The sequence below is a fragment of the Papio anubis genome, chromosome 4 (genome assembly GCF_008728515.1).
Source record: "Papio anubis isolate 15944 chromosome 4, Panubis1.0, whole genome shotgun sequence".
Taxonomy (NCBI): Eukaryota; Metazoa; Chordata; class Mammalia; order Primates; family Cercopithecidae; genus Papio; species Papio anubis.
Window position 1 is genome coordinate 10,741,015 of NC_044979.1, and position 15,922 is coordinate 10,756,936.

Here is a 15,922-nt window from a genome sequence, read left to right on the forward strand (position 1 = left end):
AACCCCTGTGACATGCAATTTGCCTATGTAACAAACCTGCACATTTACCCCTGAAACTAAAAGAGAGAGAGAGAGAGAGATTACCAGTCTCTCCCACTAGATGGTGTGTGCCTCCCCTGGGGCCATGTCTTCTTATGTTCATTTTAGGTACACACAGAGCAGGTACTCAATAAATACTAGTTGAATGTTTAGATGACCATATATTTAGAAGCAGATCTGAGACTTGCCCCCAAATCTTCATTGCGTGTGTCATACTTCACACTCTAACAATACAAAACGCTTGCAGTTTCCCGAACGCCCATCACGCTCCCTATTCCTGTGTTTTTGTTCGCATTGCCTCTTCCTCCAAGAATTCTTTTCCCCATGCCTTCCTCTAACTCTTTTGCCTGCTCTTTATGACCCAGCTGAAGCATTCCCTCATCTTCCCCTTCATTCCCAGGATAGGTCATATACCTCTCTGCTGAATGTTCATAACACTTTGTGCCTATGGTTGTAATTTACTTATTTTAATGATCAAAAGCACCATATCTGGAGTTGGCAGTGTCAACTATATGCTCCCATTTCCTTAGCTGTAAAATGTGTATAAAACTTGGATGTGTAACATAAAAAGTTAATACCTACAAAAGCTTCAGAACAGGGCCTGGCACTTGGAAAGCTCTCAGTGAAATTATGTATCCACACTGTCACTAACGTGCTTGTCTCCTTCACTAGGAGGTGGGTGCTGGGTTCTCCTGTTTCCACCTCAGGGGTTCCAGTGCCTCCCAGCAGCAGCAGTAGGGCAGGTGGTCAGTAGGTGGTGGCCCGAGGTTGGGACCCTGGTTATGACGGCCCTCTCAATCAGAAAAAGGATCTAGAGCAGCCAAGCTAATCCTTTAGGGGTAACTGAAAAAATATATGGACAGATCCATGGTTGTTAGTGATGAAGAAAAGTTTAGAGTCCAGGTTTTCTGATATCTGCTCTATAAATGTTTTCTTTAGCAATATCTCTTTGCCGTCTCAAAAATACTAACAAACAAACAAACACACAACAACAACAACAACAACAAATTCTGATTTGGAAAGGCATTTCCTAGTGGGTGGTTTATGCTGTCCTCTTACTTCCTACCTTCTTCTCCCTCACCGCTGTGAGGTGCTGCGATGCTGGGTCTACCTCACTGCCTCACAGCCATGGGGACCTTGCTCCTGTCAGCTCAGGTCCCTATTAGGTGCTCCTGTATGCTCCATATCCCCCTTCTGCTACTCATATTTTTGTCCTTTATCTATATGAATGCTCAAGTCTCTACCCTCCTGGGCAGGAGACTAAGGGAATACAGGTACAAAACCACCCTGCCTTGATCTCCAATGATCCACTTCCACTCACCCTAGTGATAGCGTCTGACCTTTTTGCACAGTGATGGTCTTGAACTTATGGGTTAAATCTGATGGTCCCAATTTATGCCTCCCATTGTGTTTAGATGACAGCTCTCAGCAATATCTGAACACATCTTTTTTTCTTTCTTGCAAATCTTGCTTCCTCTCTCTACACATTTGGCTTCTGGGTGCCACTGTCTTCCTACTTCTCTGTTAGTTTTCTACAAACTAGCTTTTCTTCCTTCTATTCCTCTGAATGTGATGTTTTCTCCTATTCTGATTTCTCTTTGTCTCTTTCTTTCTTGCTTGCTTGACTTTTTCATTCATCTTTCTCTAGCTGTGTCCACTTCCTTCCTTCCTGCAGAGACTTAGTCTCAAAATATCCAGAATGCAATTTGTATTTTTCTCTTGAATGTCAAACCCCTTCATGAAAGGTGCCCCACTCACACAACATCAAAACCAGAAACATCGGTTTCATTCTAGGATCTTCCTGTCTACTTAACCCTCACCAGAATTTGTTGAATGTCTGTGGAATCTGTCTCTTAAGGATCTTTCTTTTTTCTTTTTCTTTCTTTCTTTTTTTTTTTTGAGACGTAGTCTCGCTCTGTCGCCCAGGCTGGAGTGCAGTGGTACGATCTCAGCTCACTGAAGGATTTTCCATATCTACAATGCTTCATTGCTGTCTTCCTCTCTTTCTATGCATTCTGCCTCTATCTTAACAGAGGCTCCCATGGCCACTTGTCTGGCTTCCAGCCTTTTCTCTGGTGAATGTAAATCTGATCAAGTTATGCCCTGGCTCTCCATAACCTTCAGGGTCAAGTCGAGCAAGCTGTTCCCCCAGGCAGACTACATTGTGTGCTCATCCCTGCCCTCCTTGCAACTGCTGGCCCCTCCCCTCCCCACTGCACCTGTCCCCTCTTGGGTCCTTCGGTTCCGTCCCCGACACCTTTGTTCATTTGGTGTTATCCTGAAACTTCCTTTTTTCCCTGGCTCCTGTTCTTCCCCCACCTTCTTCACCTGACTGACTTCTACTTATCCATCAAAATTTAATTAAAGCATTCCATCCCTGGGAGGTGCTCCTTGTCATGCCAGTCAGGTTTAAATATTCCCCTCGGTGCTCCCGGTCACTTTCTCGATGTCTGTTCTGTGAGGCAGTGTGCTTTAAGGTTAACAGCAAGGACTTTGGGACAGACACAGAATGTTTGGGGTCAAACCCCAGCTCTGCCACTTCCTCACTGTATGATCCTGTCCAGGCAATGTACTCATGCTGTGCCTCAGTTTCCTCGTTTGTAAAACGGAGATGTGAATGGTAGTATGCACTTCACAGGGTGGTTACGAGTGTGAGATGATTCACGTAAAATGCCTGGAACGAGGCCTGACAGTTTGAATGAAGCTGAGCTATTTTTGTTATTATCATAACTCCTGAGTTACTTGCCTGCTTTCTAAAACAAACAGAAAGATCTTTGAGGGAAATAAATCACACTCGATTTCACTAAATTCCCTCAGCACTAGCACTGTACCTGGGACATAGTAGATACTCAGTAAATACTCATTGAATGAACGAATAAATACTAATAGTAAATACATGAAGTATAGGGTTAAAATGTTACCATTAAAGCATGCTAATGAGTGTGATTGCCCTAATTTTATCTCTGTGTTTTTCTACTTGTGCATAAGATGCTGATGGTATCTCATTAACTTATTGTACACCGACTCACTGTTTTCTGAGTCAAGAATCTTCCACTCTTGACAGAAGGGCACAACGTAATTAATTAACAGAACTGTTATTCTGGAAAGCAGTATGTAGTCATGAACTGTGACAAAATTCCTTTGAGACACGCTCAGAGAAACAAAATGTGAATTCCTGTCAGAAAGGGATCAGAAGGCCTAACAAGGAAAAGGGAAAACACAGAGACAGTTCTGAAGAGTTTAACTTCAGAATCAACGTTTCCTGAGGCCCCTCTGGTAGCCCGCCAATGCTGTGTCACCAGGTTTGCAGAGGATTCCTCAGCACAGGGAAGTGGGCCTGAGAGAATTCTCACCCACGTCTCAGGAACCACTCAATCGGAAAAAAAGTGCGGATCAGTGGCTGTATGTAGTGGTTCACACCTGTAATCCCTGCACTTTGTGGGGCCAACGTGGGTGGATCACGAGGTCAGGAGTTCAAGACCCTCCTGGCCAAGATGGTGAAACCCCGTCTCTACTAAAATACAGTGCCTGGCACAGTGGTGAAGCCTGTAATCCCAGCCACTGGTGCTGAGGCAGGAGAATTGCTCTAAATCCAGGGGGTGGAGGTTGCAGTGAGCCAAGATCACCCCAGTGCACTCTAGCCCAGTGACAGGAGTGAGATTCCGTCTCAAAGAAAGAAAGAAAAGAAAAAGTGTGATCGGTGAGACGGCAACAAATCTCCAACATGGCCATTTTTTCCTGCATGTTCTTCATGAAAGCGCCACTTCTTATTTACTTTGTAGTTTTTCTTAAATACAGAAGTCTGCCTCCCTTTCCATGAGGCTCCTTTGAACCCTGATGGAGATGATATATAATGATGGCATCTAATATGTGCCATTTGGGGATCATGAAAAGGTCTTTCCAGCCTCGCTGGTCATTAGTAGATTCAGGGGCTCTGAGGAAAGATCGGAGGCTCGAATCTGTGTCTCGAACCTTTCACATGCTTTGGCCCAGAGTAAAGGATACGGTGAAAGGAAGGTAAATGACAAAAGGAGGCTGTAATTCAACCTGGGCCACATGGTTTTAATACTGTGGAAAGACCTGGAAAACTCTGAAGACAGCTCTAAAGATTTTTCATAATTAGAAATTAGCGGCCTGGTGCAGTGGCTCATACCTGTAATCCCAGCACTTTGGGAGGTCAAAGCAGGCACATTGCCTGAGCCCAGGGATCTGGCTGACATGGCAAGACCCCGCAATGACAAAAAGCACAAAAATTAGCCAAGTGCGGTGCCACACACCTGTAGTCCCAGCTACTTGGGAGGCTGAGGTGGGAGGATCACCTGAGCCTGGGAATTCGAGGTTGCAGTGAACCATGATTGCGCCACTGCACTCCAGCCTGGGTGACAGAGTGACACCTTGTCTCAAAAAAAAAAAAGAGAAAAGAAGAAGAAATTAGAAGGCCGAGTAGAAACACCTGCTCTCCCTCTATCTGGTTTGTGTTCCTTCCCACCCAGGCGTGGCTTTAGAAAACATGAGGACATAAAATAAAGATGGGGGAATCCAAGTACTTTTATAGAAACTTACAGAATGACTCAAATATAGAACTGGTAATTTTCTTTTGTGGCCATAAAATCTTTCTAAAATTTGATCCGACTTATGTAGAAGTCAGAAAATAGTTTGATTCAGTTAGTTAATTTTAACTGAGGGAAGCAAGAATCCCCTTTCAATTATTCTTATCCATAATTCAGTAAAGGGGGGATTTTAGCTAATTAATTAATTTTAATTCTAGGACCAGGATAGCCTCAGTCTCCCTTTCAATCAGACCTGGCTCAGATCAGATCCGCCATGAGCATCCTTGGAAGATGATAATTACAATAACTACTAGACACTGAAATAAATGCTTTATGAATATCTAAATTCTATTCTCACAACCACAAATTAGCATTTCTTTTTTATAAATCAGAAAATTAGGATTCAAAGAGATTAAGCAATTTACCTGACGGTGTAGAATTGAACCTGAGAATGCTACTGTGAATCCAACAGCATTTCAGCAGAAATGGGAAATGGATTTGGGATTAATCTTAGAAAAGACCCAGGAACATAAGCAGTCAGTTAAAGGGGACAGACTTGGGGAAGAGAGACTTTTTGATATGCTGAGTGTAAGGTTGAGGTTTTGCAAAGGGACAGGGGACATAGCCTGGCCTCGTCCTTGTGGTTGATCTGTGGTCTCCCTGACTCTCACAGCCAATGGAGTTCAACATTTGCAAATAATCAACTAGCCTAGAAGTCAGGGGACTGTAACTTCCAAAAGCTGAACTGGGGCCCTGATGATTAAAGGGTCCAGGTAGGGCAAGCATTGCACTGAAGTCTTGTGTAGCGAATCCCCACCTTCCACCGACGGAGCTCCCCAAGCCTGAATGCCCCCTTATGGTGTTTGCTCCCAGGCTGGTGAGCTGAGCTAAGCAGCATCCTCTCTAGCTCTGCCTCTTTTGTCTCTGTATCTTTGGCTAAGTACATGACATCCAGAACTCACTTGTAGAGGGTGTGCAGGTGTGGGTCCTCTTTAGGAAACCTGCAGACTCTGTGTCATGGAATCACCCAGTCCTGTGGTCTCTGCAGCCTCCTGAACTCATGCGGATGTCACTAGTTATCATTCCTGTCTTCCTTGACACGATTTCCCTCACTCCCTGCTCCTCAGGTCAAGGCACACACCCCTCATCTACTTTTGACCCCTTCTCTTTGGAAAAGAGCCACACAAGACATGAAGCTGTAAATAAACCTTCCTCTCCCACATTCTGAGGGCAGTGTGTTCTCTCTCGTCTTCTTGAATAACTGCTTGAGAATCTGGATGCGCCTGCTTCCCTGAGAGCATCCCAAGGACAGGGACTGAGGTTGGGGGCCCACACTCAGGCTTGTGTGTCCCCCTCTAGTCCTGCTGCTGGAACAAAGGAAACCTTTCTTGTTTGAATCAAAATCAGGGCCCGGACCACCCTGAGGTGACGAAAGTGGCTCGCCATGAGTTGACAAGGAACTTAATACTCACACTTCAGCTCCAGCTTGATGAAATCTTCCTTTCCCATATTTTCAAGAAACACTCCCCAGGGGGTCAATGTTTTGAAGTAGAAAGAAATGTCAGCGCTAGTTTCCCCTTGGAAGGTAGAGAAATGCAGGTAGGAGGATGGGTTTGGGAAAGAGGCGGCATTCCAATAATTCCCTGTGGGAAGAAAACAAAAAAATCAGGTTAACTCACACCCTGATCAGCCTAGTCATGTAACAGATACCCATTTCTTGAGTTTAATGAGTACCATTAGCAATAGTCGTTATTTTCTCTCATCCTGTTGAACAACATTGGACCAAATCGCCACGAATATATCTCTGACTTTCCAAAAGTTATATGTGTGTCTATATAATATTCATTTATGTATAAAGATATTTAAAATATTAATATACACAATCTACATACAATTAAATATTAATATAGAATTTCTATAAATTATACAATAACATATTTTATAATATTTATAATAAACAATATTTTATAATTATATAATAATAAAGATTGATATAGTTGGGGTTCCTACCAAGGATCCCTATGGGAGTCTAAGAAGTAAATGCCAATAGATGTAACAATTGGGGGAAGCTCCTGGGGTTACTGTGTGGCTGGCTGGGGGCTGTTTTGAACTCCTGCGTATGTCCTGGTGGCTTTGGTCTGGTGCAAACAGCATCTGAGATAGATCTCAGGATGACAAAATAAGAACAAAGTTTTTGGTATTTTGCTCTCGCTTTTCATCCACCTCTGCCTTGGAAGAGCCAGCGCCCACTCCCGCGTCAACGGCCCCCAGACACCTGGGGCAGGTGCTTCAGGAATACAACTGACGAGCCCAGAGGAGGTGAGGAGCCGGGAAGAAGGCAGAAGTGACCAGGCTAGGCTAGCGCAGCTTCCTCACCTCTCCTGCGCCAGACTCCCAGAGGCGAGCTGCCTTCTCTTCCCTTCCTACTTCCTCCTGGGGACTGCAGGTGAGGCTCTGGCCTGTGGCGTTGTTGTATGATATGGGGATGAAGAGTGAGCCCACCAAATGGCTCTCAGCCAGCCTCTATCCTTGAGCTCTTGGAGAAGATGTGATTGTACCAGCTGCCTCTCCCCACTCATTGCCTGACAGAGCGGCCAGTGTTTCCAGGAGAAAATCAGCTCACAGGATGCAATAAAAACACCAAACCGCGTTATTCAGATTCCATTAGGAAAGATGGACCAAGAATTTAATATGGGATCAAGAGTTGGCTCTCAACTTCATCTCCAGGGGAGAAATTCCTTTTTAATGTGCACATGTCTGAGTACATTTACTATCACAGCTGAAGACTAAAATATATGGGTGTGATTTAAAGCAGTTACTAAAGCCTTTAGCTCTAATACTAAACCCCAAATGTACGCTTTTTAAAAAACACAGTGTTTGCTATATCTTTTCTCCAAAAGGCACAATGAATCCACTAAGTGCATTCTGTTAGTTTCTGTTCATACACAAATGATATTTTTCCTTCCTTTTATGCAAATTATACACATATGCAATATTAAATTGAGCTATTATTTTCAAATAAAAGTTACTTTGTGTTGGTTCTGCCATGCTTAAGTCATAGTTTTAAATCATGAAATATTAATATATGGTCTTATTTAATTAATGCTCTTTGTTTTTGTTTTTAGAAATGTCTAGAATATAGCAACATCTAGATAAGTCCCCAGGCATGTTAAAAGATAAATTTCGGCATATGAAAATCTTATCATGTTTATTTGGACATTCAGCGATTCATGAATTGGGCAGTACCAGAATCCAAGTTGTCTCCTGGGGTGCGGGGTTGGAGACAGAGAAATGTGTTTGTGGATGCAAGACAAAGAAACCGTTTGATTGGTTAATGCGGAAAGTCTTTAGTTAGAGGTTAGGTGGTGGTTTCTGATTGCTGATAAGCTTAGCTTTGTTTCAGTATTTACAATGAGAGGGTTTGACTTGCTTCTCTAGGTATCCAGGGCTCTGAAGCTGTCTCAGCCAATGGCGTCCCTATTAATTACTGTCGCAGGCAATACATACACAGAAAACTAGTGCAAAATATGTTTGTAAATATCTTAATTAGGGTAAAAACTGTTCTTAATGTGTTCCTGTTCTTAGTGCAGTCTTAAGCTTTTTTTTTTTTGAGACAGTGTCTCGCTCTGTCACGCAGGATGGAGTGCAGTGGCGCAATCTGGGCTCACTGCAACCTCCACCTCCCAGGTTCAAGCGATTCTCCTGTCTCAGCCTCCTGAGTAGCTGGGATTACAGGCATGCACCACCACGGCAGGCTAATTTTTATATTTTTAGTAGAGATGGGGTTTCACCATATTGGTCAGGCTGGTCTTGAACTCCTGACCTCAGGTGATCCACCTGCCTCAGCCTCCCAAAGTGCTGGGATTACAGGCATGAGCCACCATACCCAGCCGCTATTTTTTTTTTTAAACAAACTATAAAATCATAGATTTCAGTAGGAGAAAATAGTTAAATAGGCTACTTTCTTCTTAGGGAGGAGAATATTGTATGATGTAGTGTAGGCTACTGGTTACGGGAACAGAAAGGCGCTTATAAAGCTCAAGTTGCTATTTATCAAGGGTAAGCCTTCCTTCCGCCTGAACATCTGGCTTACTACACAGCAAGAGGCGCTCAGGTGCACCTCTGTGAGAAAACCTAAACCAATGCTCTCGCTCATCAGAGTCCTGAAGCTGGGAGGGAATAAAGATGAGGCCCAGGGCCAGAAGGATTCAGCTCATCCTAATTGGATGAGAGCCCTTTAAGGACCCCAGAGCCTGCAGAGATCAAAGTCCCCAGCCAGACTTCAGCCTTAAGCAAAGCAATTCTGTCTCCTTAGGCTGTATCCCCAGGACATGAAAGCAATTAACATTTTAAAATTTCAATCCAATCAAGTACCTTCTTATTTTCTGAGGTGGTGATGTATTAACAGAAGGGCAGTTGTCTAAAATGATTCTAGAAAAAGGAAAGCTAAAAGTAAAACATGTCAGTATTTATTTGAGGCCCAGCACTGGTTATTCAGACAGAAATATCCGCAGAGAGGAGAAAGGTAGCTCCATCAGTTATTCAAGTGTGATGAAATATCTCTATAGACCACAATTCCATTTATTCTAATTCTATGCTCACTAAGCAACTTCAATCTAATTTGATCTCTTGAATAGACTCATTCACAGGGAAGTCATGCCTTGTACAAATGGTTTTTCCCACTATCCTGGAAACATCTGGATTATCATATGATGCCTTTGGAGTTGTCAGTTGTGAGTTATCTCAAATCTCTGGATGAGCTTGTTAAATTCAGATTCCTCAGCAGCAACAGTGAGGACTCCACTCTGGATTAGACTGACGGTAGGAAAGTAGGGGTGTGTGCTCAGGAGGTGCTGAGGGTGATCACTGGGGTCAGGCAGATGGTGTTAGAACTTCTGTTTTTATTTATTTTAAAAGTGCTATCCTTTAATTCGATTTTAGTTATACTTTGTAATGTACACTATATAAATACAGTGGTACATGGATGGAATTTATAAGTAAACAAGCTCGATGGGATGTGGGCTTAAAGGCTTTCAGTGAGTGGGGTACAAGTAATAAATCGTGGATGCTTCTGCTCCAGCCCATGGTAACCATCTCTGAGTCCTGTTCTGAGGAATCTCTTGCCCAATCTCTGGGATTTTTAATTATGACAAGATGATGTGAGTGTTTTTCCAATGCTTATAGCGCTTCTGGATGCAAAGAGCTTCCAGCATTATTATTGTATGTTGATACTGCTCCCAACTGATCATACACTCCATGAAAGCTGGCATGAAAACATTTCCTCTCTGTAATCTTCAGCCTCAGAATACAGTCAGTACTCATAAATAATTATTCAATCAATAGATAAGTGACTCGTAGCCCCTCTCATTTATATCCATTTTCACTCCTTTTACAAAGTCCTCATGAGACAGAATGTTCTTTATGGTAACCTGGGTATTAAAGATGCTAAATAAATATAAATAAAAGCTAAGGCTGCTTTAGCACCTACTGATAACTGGATACTGCTTCCACTAGCACACCATAATTCTCCTTATCCATGACTTTATTTCTGTAACTCCTTATAGACTTCATTGAACAATGCCATGCATTTGCAAGACTGATGGTATCATAACCTTAAGGTTATTGAAATCGCTGCAATTTGTACTTGCTACCAAGGTCAGTGCTATGGAGGGTAAAGTGACAATGGGTGAGAATGCCAAGCTGGGAATAAGAGATTCACTGTATGGCAAAGACAGTGCCAAAGAAGGTGGCAGGGACCAGGCCAACACGGATAAGTGGAGGGGGCAAGGCTGGAAACTGAGAAGGAAGATGTGAAAGTTGTGAAATAGAACAGAAATTAGTGTCTGAGACTGGAAGGGTCAATCAACAGTAACAGAATAATGAGGCAGGTAGAGAGGGACTGGAGACTCAGCCTGGGGCTAGAGTCAAAAGCTTTACAGAATGATCAAGATGACACTGAGGGCTCTGCAAGCTTGGAAGTGAGTCAGTCACATGAGAAGCTTTGTAACTACACGTTAGGCAAAGCCAGGGCTCATCACATGTGGCAAAAGGAACCAGGGAGGTACCTCTATCTAGTACAGGAGAGGGGGCTGGGCCTGCAAAGCAGGCTTGCTGGTCTCCATCATCATTCTGAACCCCAATTAAGCATCAATAGAAAATGCAATATCATATCTTCACCCAAATTCCATAGCAGCCACTTACTTTAATCTGACCAATGATTATTTGGATTGGATATGATTTAAATCTGTGTTCCCACCCAAATCTCACGTCTAATTGTAATCCCCAATGTTGTGGGGCCTGGTGGGAGGTGATTGGATCCTGGGGGCGGTTTCTCATGAATAGTTTAGCACCATTGCCCTTGGTGCTGTCTTTGTGATAGTGAGTGAGTGCTTATGAGATGTGGTTGTTTAAAGTGTGCAGCACCTTCCCTTCTCTCTCTTGCTCCTGCTCCATCCACAGGGTATGTGTACGTCCCCTTTGCCTTCTGCCATGATTGTAAGTTTCCTGAGGCCTCCCGAGAAGCCCAGCAGATGCCAGCATCATGCTTCCTGTACAGCCTGTGGAGCTGTGAGCCAATTAAACCTCTTTTCTTTATAAATTACCCAGTCTTAGGTATTTTTTTTTTTTTTTTTACAGCAGTGCAAGAACGGACTAAGATAGTATAGGATTCAAACTTCAAACTTTCTGAGCTTATTTCTGATGGGCAGCATTTCATTTTAAACTTAATTTTTGTTTCTAACAAAGTATTAAAGTATTACATGTACATACTTATAAAGGTCTAGTGGTGTTAGGACTAAAGCAAAAAGCAGTTCCCTGCTTCCCGCCCCCTCCCAATTCCTTAGAGATGCCTTCTAATACTTGTAACTCTTTCAATTACATAGCTGTATTAAAAAACAAAACAAAACAAAACAAAACAAAAAACCACTGGAGCTACTTATTAATTTGTACCTTTTAGAAATTCTCTACTTATTTTCCTGAATATAAGATGAGACTTTAGCACTTTTATAAGCCTGCTTCCCTAGCCCCTTTCTCTATATTCTCCCCAAATAGCCAAATCACAGATTTTTGGTTATATTGAAATTCAAGTTTGGCATGGCGTCTCACACCTGTAATTGCAGTGACTGGGGAGGCTGAAGTGGGAGGATTGCTTGAGGTCAGGAGTTCAAGACCAGCCTGGGCAACACAGTGAGATCCTCTCTCTTAAAAAAAACAAAAATAGCTGCATATAATGGTGTAGTTCTAGCTACTTGGGAGGCAGAAGCAGGAGGATCCCTTGTGCCCAGGAGTTCGAGGTTGCAGTGAAGTGTGGTCATATCACTGCATTTCAACCTGGACAACGGTAAGACACTATCTCTATAATAATAATAAAAAAATAAATTCAGTACAGTATTCACATTTTTGGACTATGTAATATTATTTAAAAGCCAAATAGTAAAATCTAATTGTATTTTCTTTAAGTGGTATTTTCTTGCATTTTGTGTGTATGTAATCGTATTTTCTTGTTTTTTTTTTTTTGTTGCAATTGTATTTTCTTGTATTTTGTTTCTTTAAAATCAATAACTACTTTTTTCATTTGCTTATTTTTCTATGTATCTGCCATGAATTCTCTCCAGATTCTCTAACACAGCAGTAAAATTCTTCTCAAAAAGTTTCCAACATTGCACACATCAGGCCATCTGCAGTCACATTTTTGTCCTCTGGAGGCATCTTCTACGGCTCTCTTTCCTCTGTTCCCACCTGGACAGGTTCTTCTCAGGGTTACTGCTCAGCCCTTGTCCTGGGACCTCCTTCTGCCATTAGTGCAGGGACTTCCTTTTGCCACTCTGGTATTACCTCCCCAAGTTTCAGGATCTCATGACATCCGCTTCCTAGGTCTACACCCTCATTTTCCTGAAACACATTCTCAGGTAGCTCCTTGAAAAAAAGAGATACTCAAGGTTAACTTTCTAAACCCATGTTCTTCTGATGAGTCATTATTCTACTTCCACGCTTAATTGAGAAACTCCAGAAAGAAAATTGTCAGGTTGTCAGGGTTGCCAATGAGAAAGCAACTGCTTTCTGTTTACGAAGCCTTATATGCAACCTACATTTTTTTCCTCTGTGGAAACTTTTAGGATCTTTAACTCTTTTAATTGGAACTTCATGATTGCCTTGATATAGATTTTTCTCCCATATCAGGTCTGAGACTTTAATAATTTCTCTGATCCCTTTTCTCAAACACCTATTTATGTTAGAATTTTTTTTTTTTTTGCTAATTTTGTTCCTAATTTTGATCTTTTTCCTTTGTGTTCTACTTCTTTGGACATTTCCTCAGCTTTATTTTCAATACTGTCATTGTGTTTTAATTTCAGCTATCATATTTTAAATTTCCAAGTATTATTTCTTGTTCTTCGATAGTCTCCCTTTTCATAGTACTCCATTCTGATTTTTTTGGAGGCAGTATCTCAGTATCTGCCCTTGTCTCTCTGAGAATATCAATTATCAAAAGTTTTCTTCTGCCTTCTCTGTTGCCTCTGTTTCTTCCTTGACCTCCTACCACCCACCCCTACCCTGGATTGTGAGTTTGGGGTCCCTTCTTTTATGAGATCTCTGACATTACCCTAAATGGTTGGTGAGTCTCACCTGTTTATACTGAACAGCCAAGTACTAGACAGCTGACTGCAATCTGGAGTGTGTGTGTCTGGGATGGCAGTGAATTTAATGATTGGGCTTCATTATTGCATGGAGAGTCCCCTGACCCATTGAAGGGACCCCGAATGTCAGTATCTGTGACTTGTTTTGGTCACTGAATGTTCAATATCTTGAGAGAAGAATCCGCTACTTTCCTCATGAGGAATATATGTCTGTTGGTCAGTGCTTGGGGAGCTGAGAGGAAGAAGGCTAAGGAGAGGGGTCAACCTTATTATATCAATTTCCATATCTTTCCTCTGTTTTTATTAAGGAGTTTTTCCCTCATTTTTTGGTGCCTGGTGTCTGGAGTGTGAACCCCCACTTCCTGCATGGGTAGAGTAGGAGAGTCGCTGGCAGGGTCAGAGCGGGGAGCGGGGGTGTGACTGACCCTCACATAGACGTTCCACCATTCCTCCGGCTCTAAGCCTGGCCCTTGCCTGCCTCCAGTTCCTGGGCCTCTTGGAGCTCCACAGCTTGCTTCCCACCTGCCTATCAACAGTCTGCACTTACAGATTTTCCTTTACTGCCAGTAATGAAGTAACTGAACTTGTGATGTGCTGAAGTTCTGTCGTGAATGAAGAGAAAGAGGTAACAGACGGAGGTCATAGTCCACCTGTGGGTCCAGCAAGAGCCCTAGAAGCATTGGCGGGGTGGTACTACCAGGAGGAAGTGGTGGGGGTTGGGAGGGATGACAGGAAGTGAGTCCCTGGGCTGCTCTGGGCTGTCACTTGGTGAAGCTTCCCTGCACTGTTTCCGTGCGCAGGCTGAGGAATCTGACCTCCAGGTTCCCATTCTGGCTCTACCATCTCCACCTACTGGGCGATGTGAGGCAGATCACTTGGTCTTCCTAAATCCTCATGTGGACAATGGAATTGTGGCTGGCCGGGTCTTACCAATGCAGCCTCCATAACAACTATTTCAGCGCTGACTGAATGGTTAAGTTAATTATTAAAAGCCGAAAGAACCAGTGCCCTTATATAAAGGCTAGGATGTAACAAAAGCCCACCAAGAGTTTGCCTAGGCCTTTCCTGGGCCTTGAAACATGACAAGATAATGAAGGAATTCTTAATAGGACCTGTTTAGGATTAAACAAGTTTTAGTGGAGGTCTGAAGAAACTCCCCAGGCCTCCACAGAGAAGTTTAATGGGGGTCTGAAGGAACTCCCCAAACCTCCATGACTTAGCAGGAGACAAGACAATCGTCATTAGCCCAGCATCTGAACCCATTTAGATTAAGTACTTTTACTGAGGCTTCAGAGGAAGGTCCTCAGAACTCAGAGCCTAGTTATAGATTAAAAGAAGTGAGTCATTTATGTCTTTAGATAAATGCACACTTACTCATTGACATATAGCTTAGAAGGTATATAAGCTCTGGAAAACTTTGTAGGTTTGAGTTGATCTGGCAATAATTTCCAGGTCTTCTCCCTGTATCCAGTTACAGAAATAAAAACTCATGCCTGTAATTCCAGCACTCTGGGAGGCCGAGGCGGGTGGATCATCTGAGGTCGGGAGTTTGAGACCAGCCTGACCAACATGGAGAAACCCTGTCTCTACCAAAAATACAAAATTAGCCGGGTGTGGTGGCGCATGCCTGTAATCCCAGCTACTTGGGAGGCTGAGGCAGGAGAATCGCTTGAACCTGGGAGGCAGATGTTGCAGTGAGTTAAGATCGCGCCATTGCACTCCAGCCTGGGTGACAAGAGCGAAACTGCGTCTCAAAGAAACAAAACAAAACAAAAAAAACCTCTCTTCTTTCCCAGTTCATCTGCATCTCGTTATTGGGCAGTCAGAATAAGCAGCTCGACCCTGTTTGGTCTAGGCACAGAGTAACAGTGGAACCTCTTTTATAGGGTATGGTGAGAATCTCAGGAGATAACCCATGAAATACACTTAGCAGAGTGCTAGGCACAAAACAAAAGTTCAGTAAGTGTGATTACTTACTACTACACTGATAGCCTTTGATTTCACTTACAGTCAGCCTGTGCAAGGGCTTGGCCAAGGAGTGGGGAAGGATGGAAGAGGAGCCTCTTTTCATTCAATGTGTGAACAGTAAGATGACAAACCCTGAGACTTTTCTCCTGAGCCTGATATACCACAGGTACTAATGCTTTTTTAGAAATCATAAATTGACAATATATAATTGTATAAATTTATGGGGTACAAAGTGATGTCATGATTTATTAAGATGAAGTGAAATAATTAAATCAAGGTACTTAACATATCCATCACCTCAAATACTTAACATTTTGGGGGGTAAGAACATTTGGAATTCATCCTTAGCAATTGTGAAATATACACACTCTATTACTAACTACATTCACCAAGCTGTGCAATAGAACTTAACCAACCAACCAACCAACCAAGCATGTTCCTCCTAACTGCACTCTTTGACCATTTCCCCATTTCCTGCACCTCCCAGCCTCTGTGCCCACCATCCTCCTCTCTGCTTCTCTGAGTCTGTTTGTTTTAGATTCCACACATGCATGAGAGCTTGCAGTATTTGTCTTCGGTGCCTGGCTTATTTCACGGAGCATTATGTCCTCTAGTTCCATCCACGGGGAGCAGCAAACCCCAGGATTGACAGCTAAGCCTGCAGCAGTCACTTCCTCGGCTGGCTCACTCCTCTCGACCTCTCCCATGTCTGCCCTTTTGTCCTCTTCATCT

At 42.9% G+C, this 15,922-nt stretch overlaps 1 protein-coding gene across 1 annotated transcript in view; it reads right to left on the reverse strand.

Moving 5' to 3' along the window:
* Window positions 1-15,922, reverse strand: part of CNTNAP2 (contactin associated protein 2) — a 2,167,939-nt gene that overhangs the window by 296,192 nt on the left and 1,855,825 nt on the right. The window contains exon 16 of the mRNA XM_031664956.1: window positions 6,062-6,232. Within this exon, the coding sequence (XP_031520816.1) occupies window positions 6,062-6,232 (171 nt within the window). The remainder of the gene's footprint in view (window positions 1-6,061; window positions 6,233-15,922) is intronic.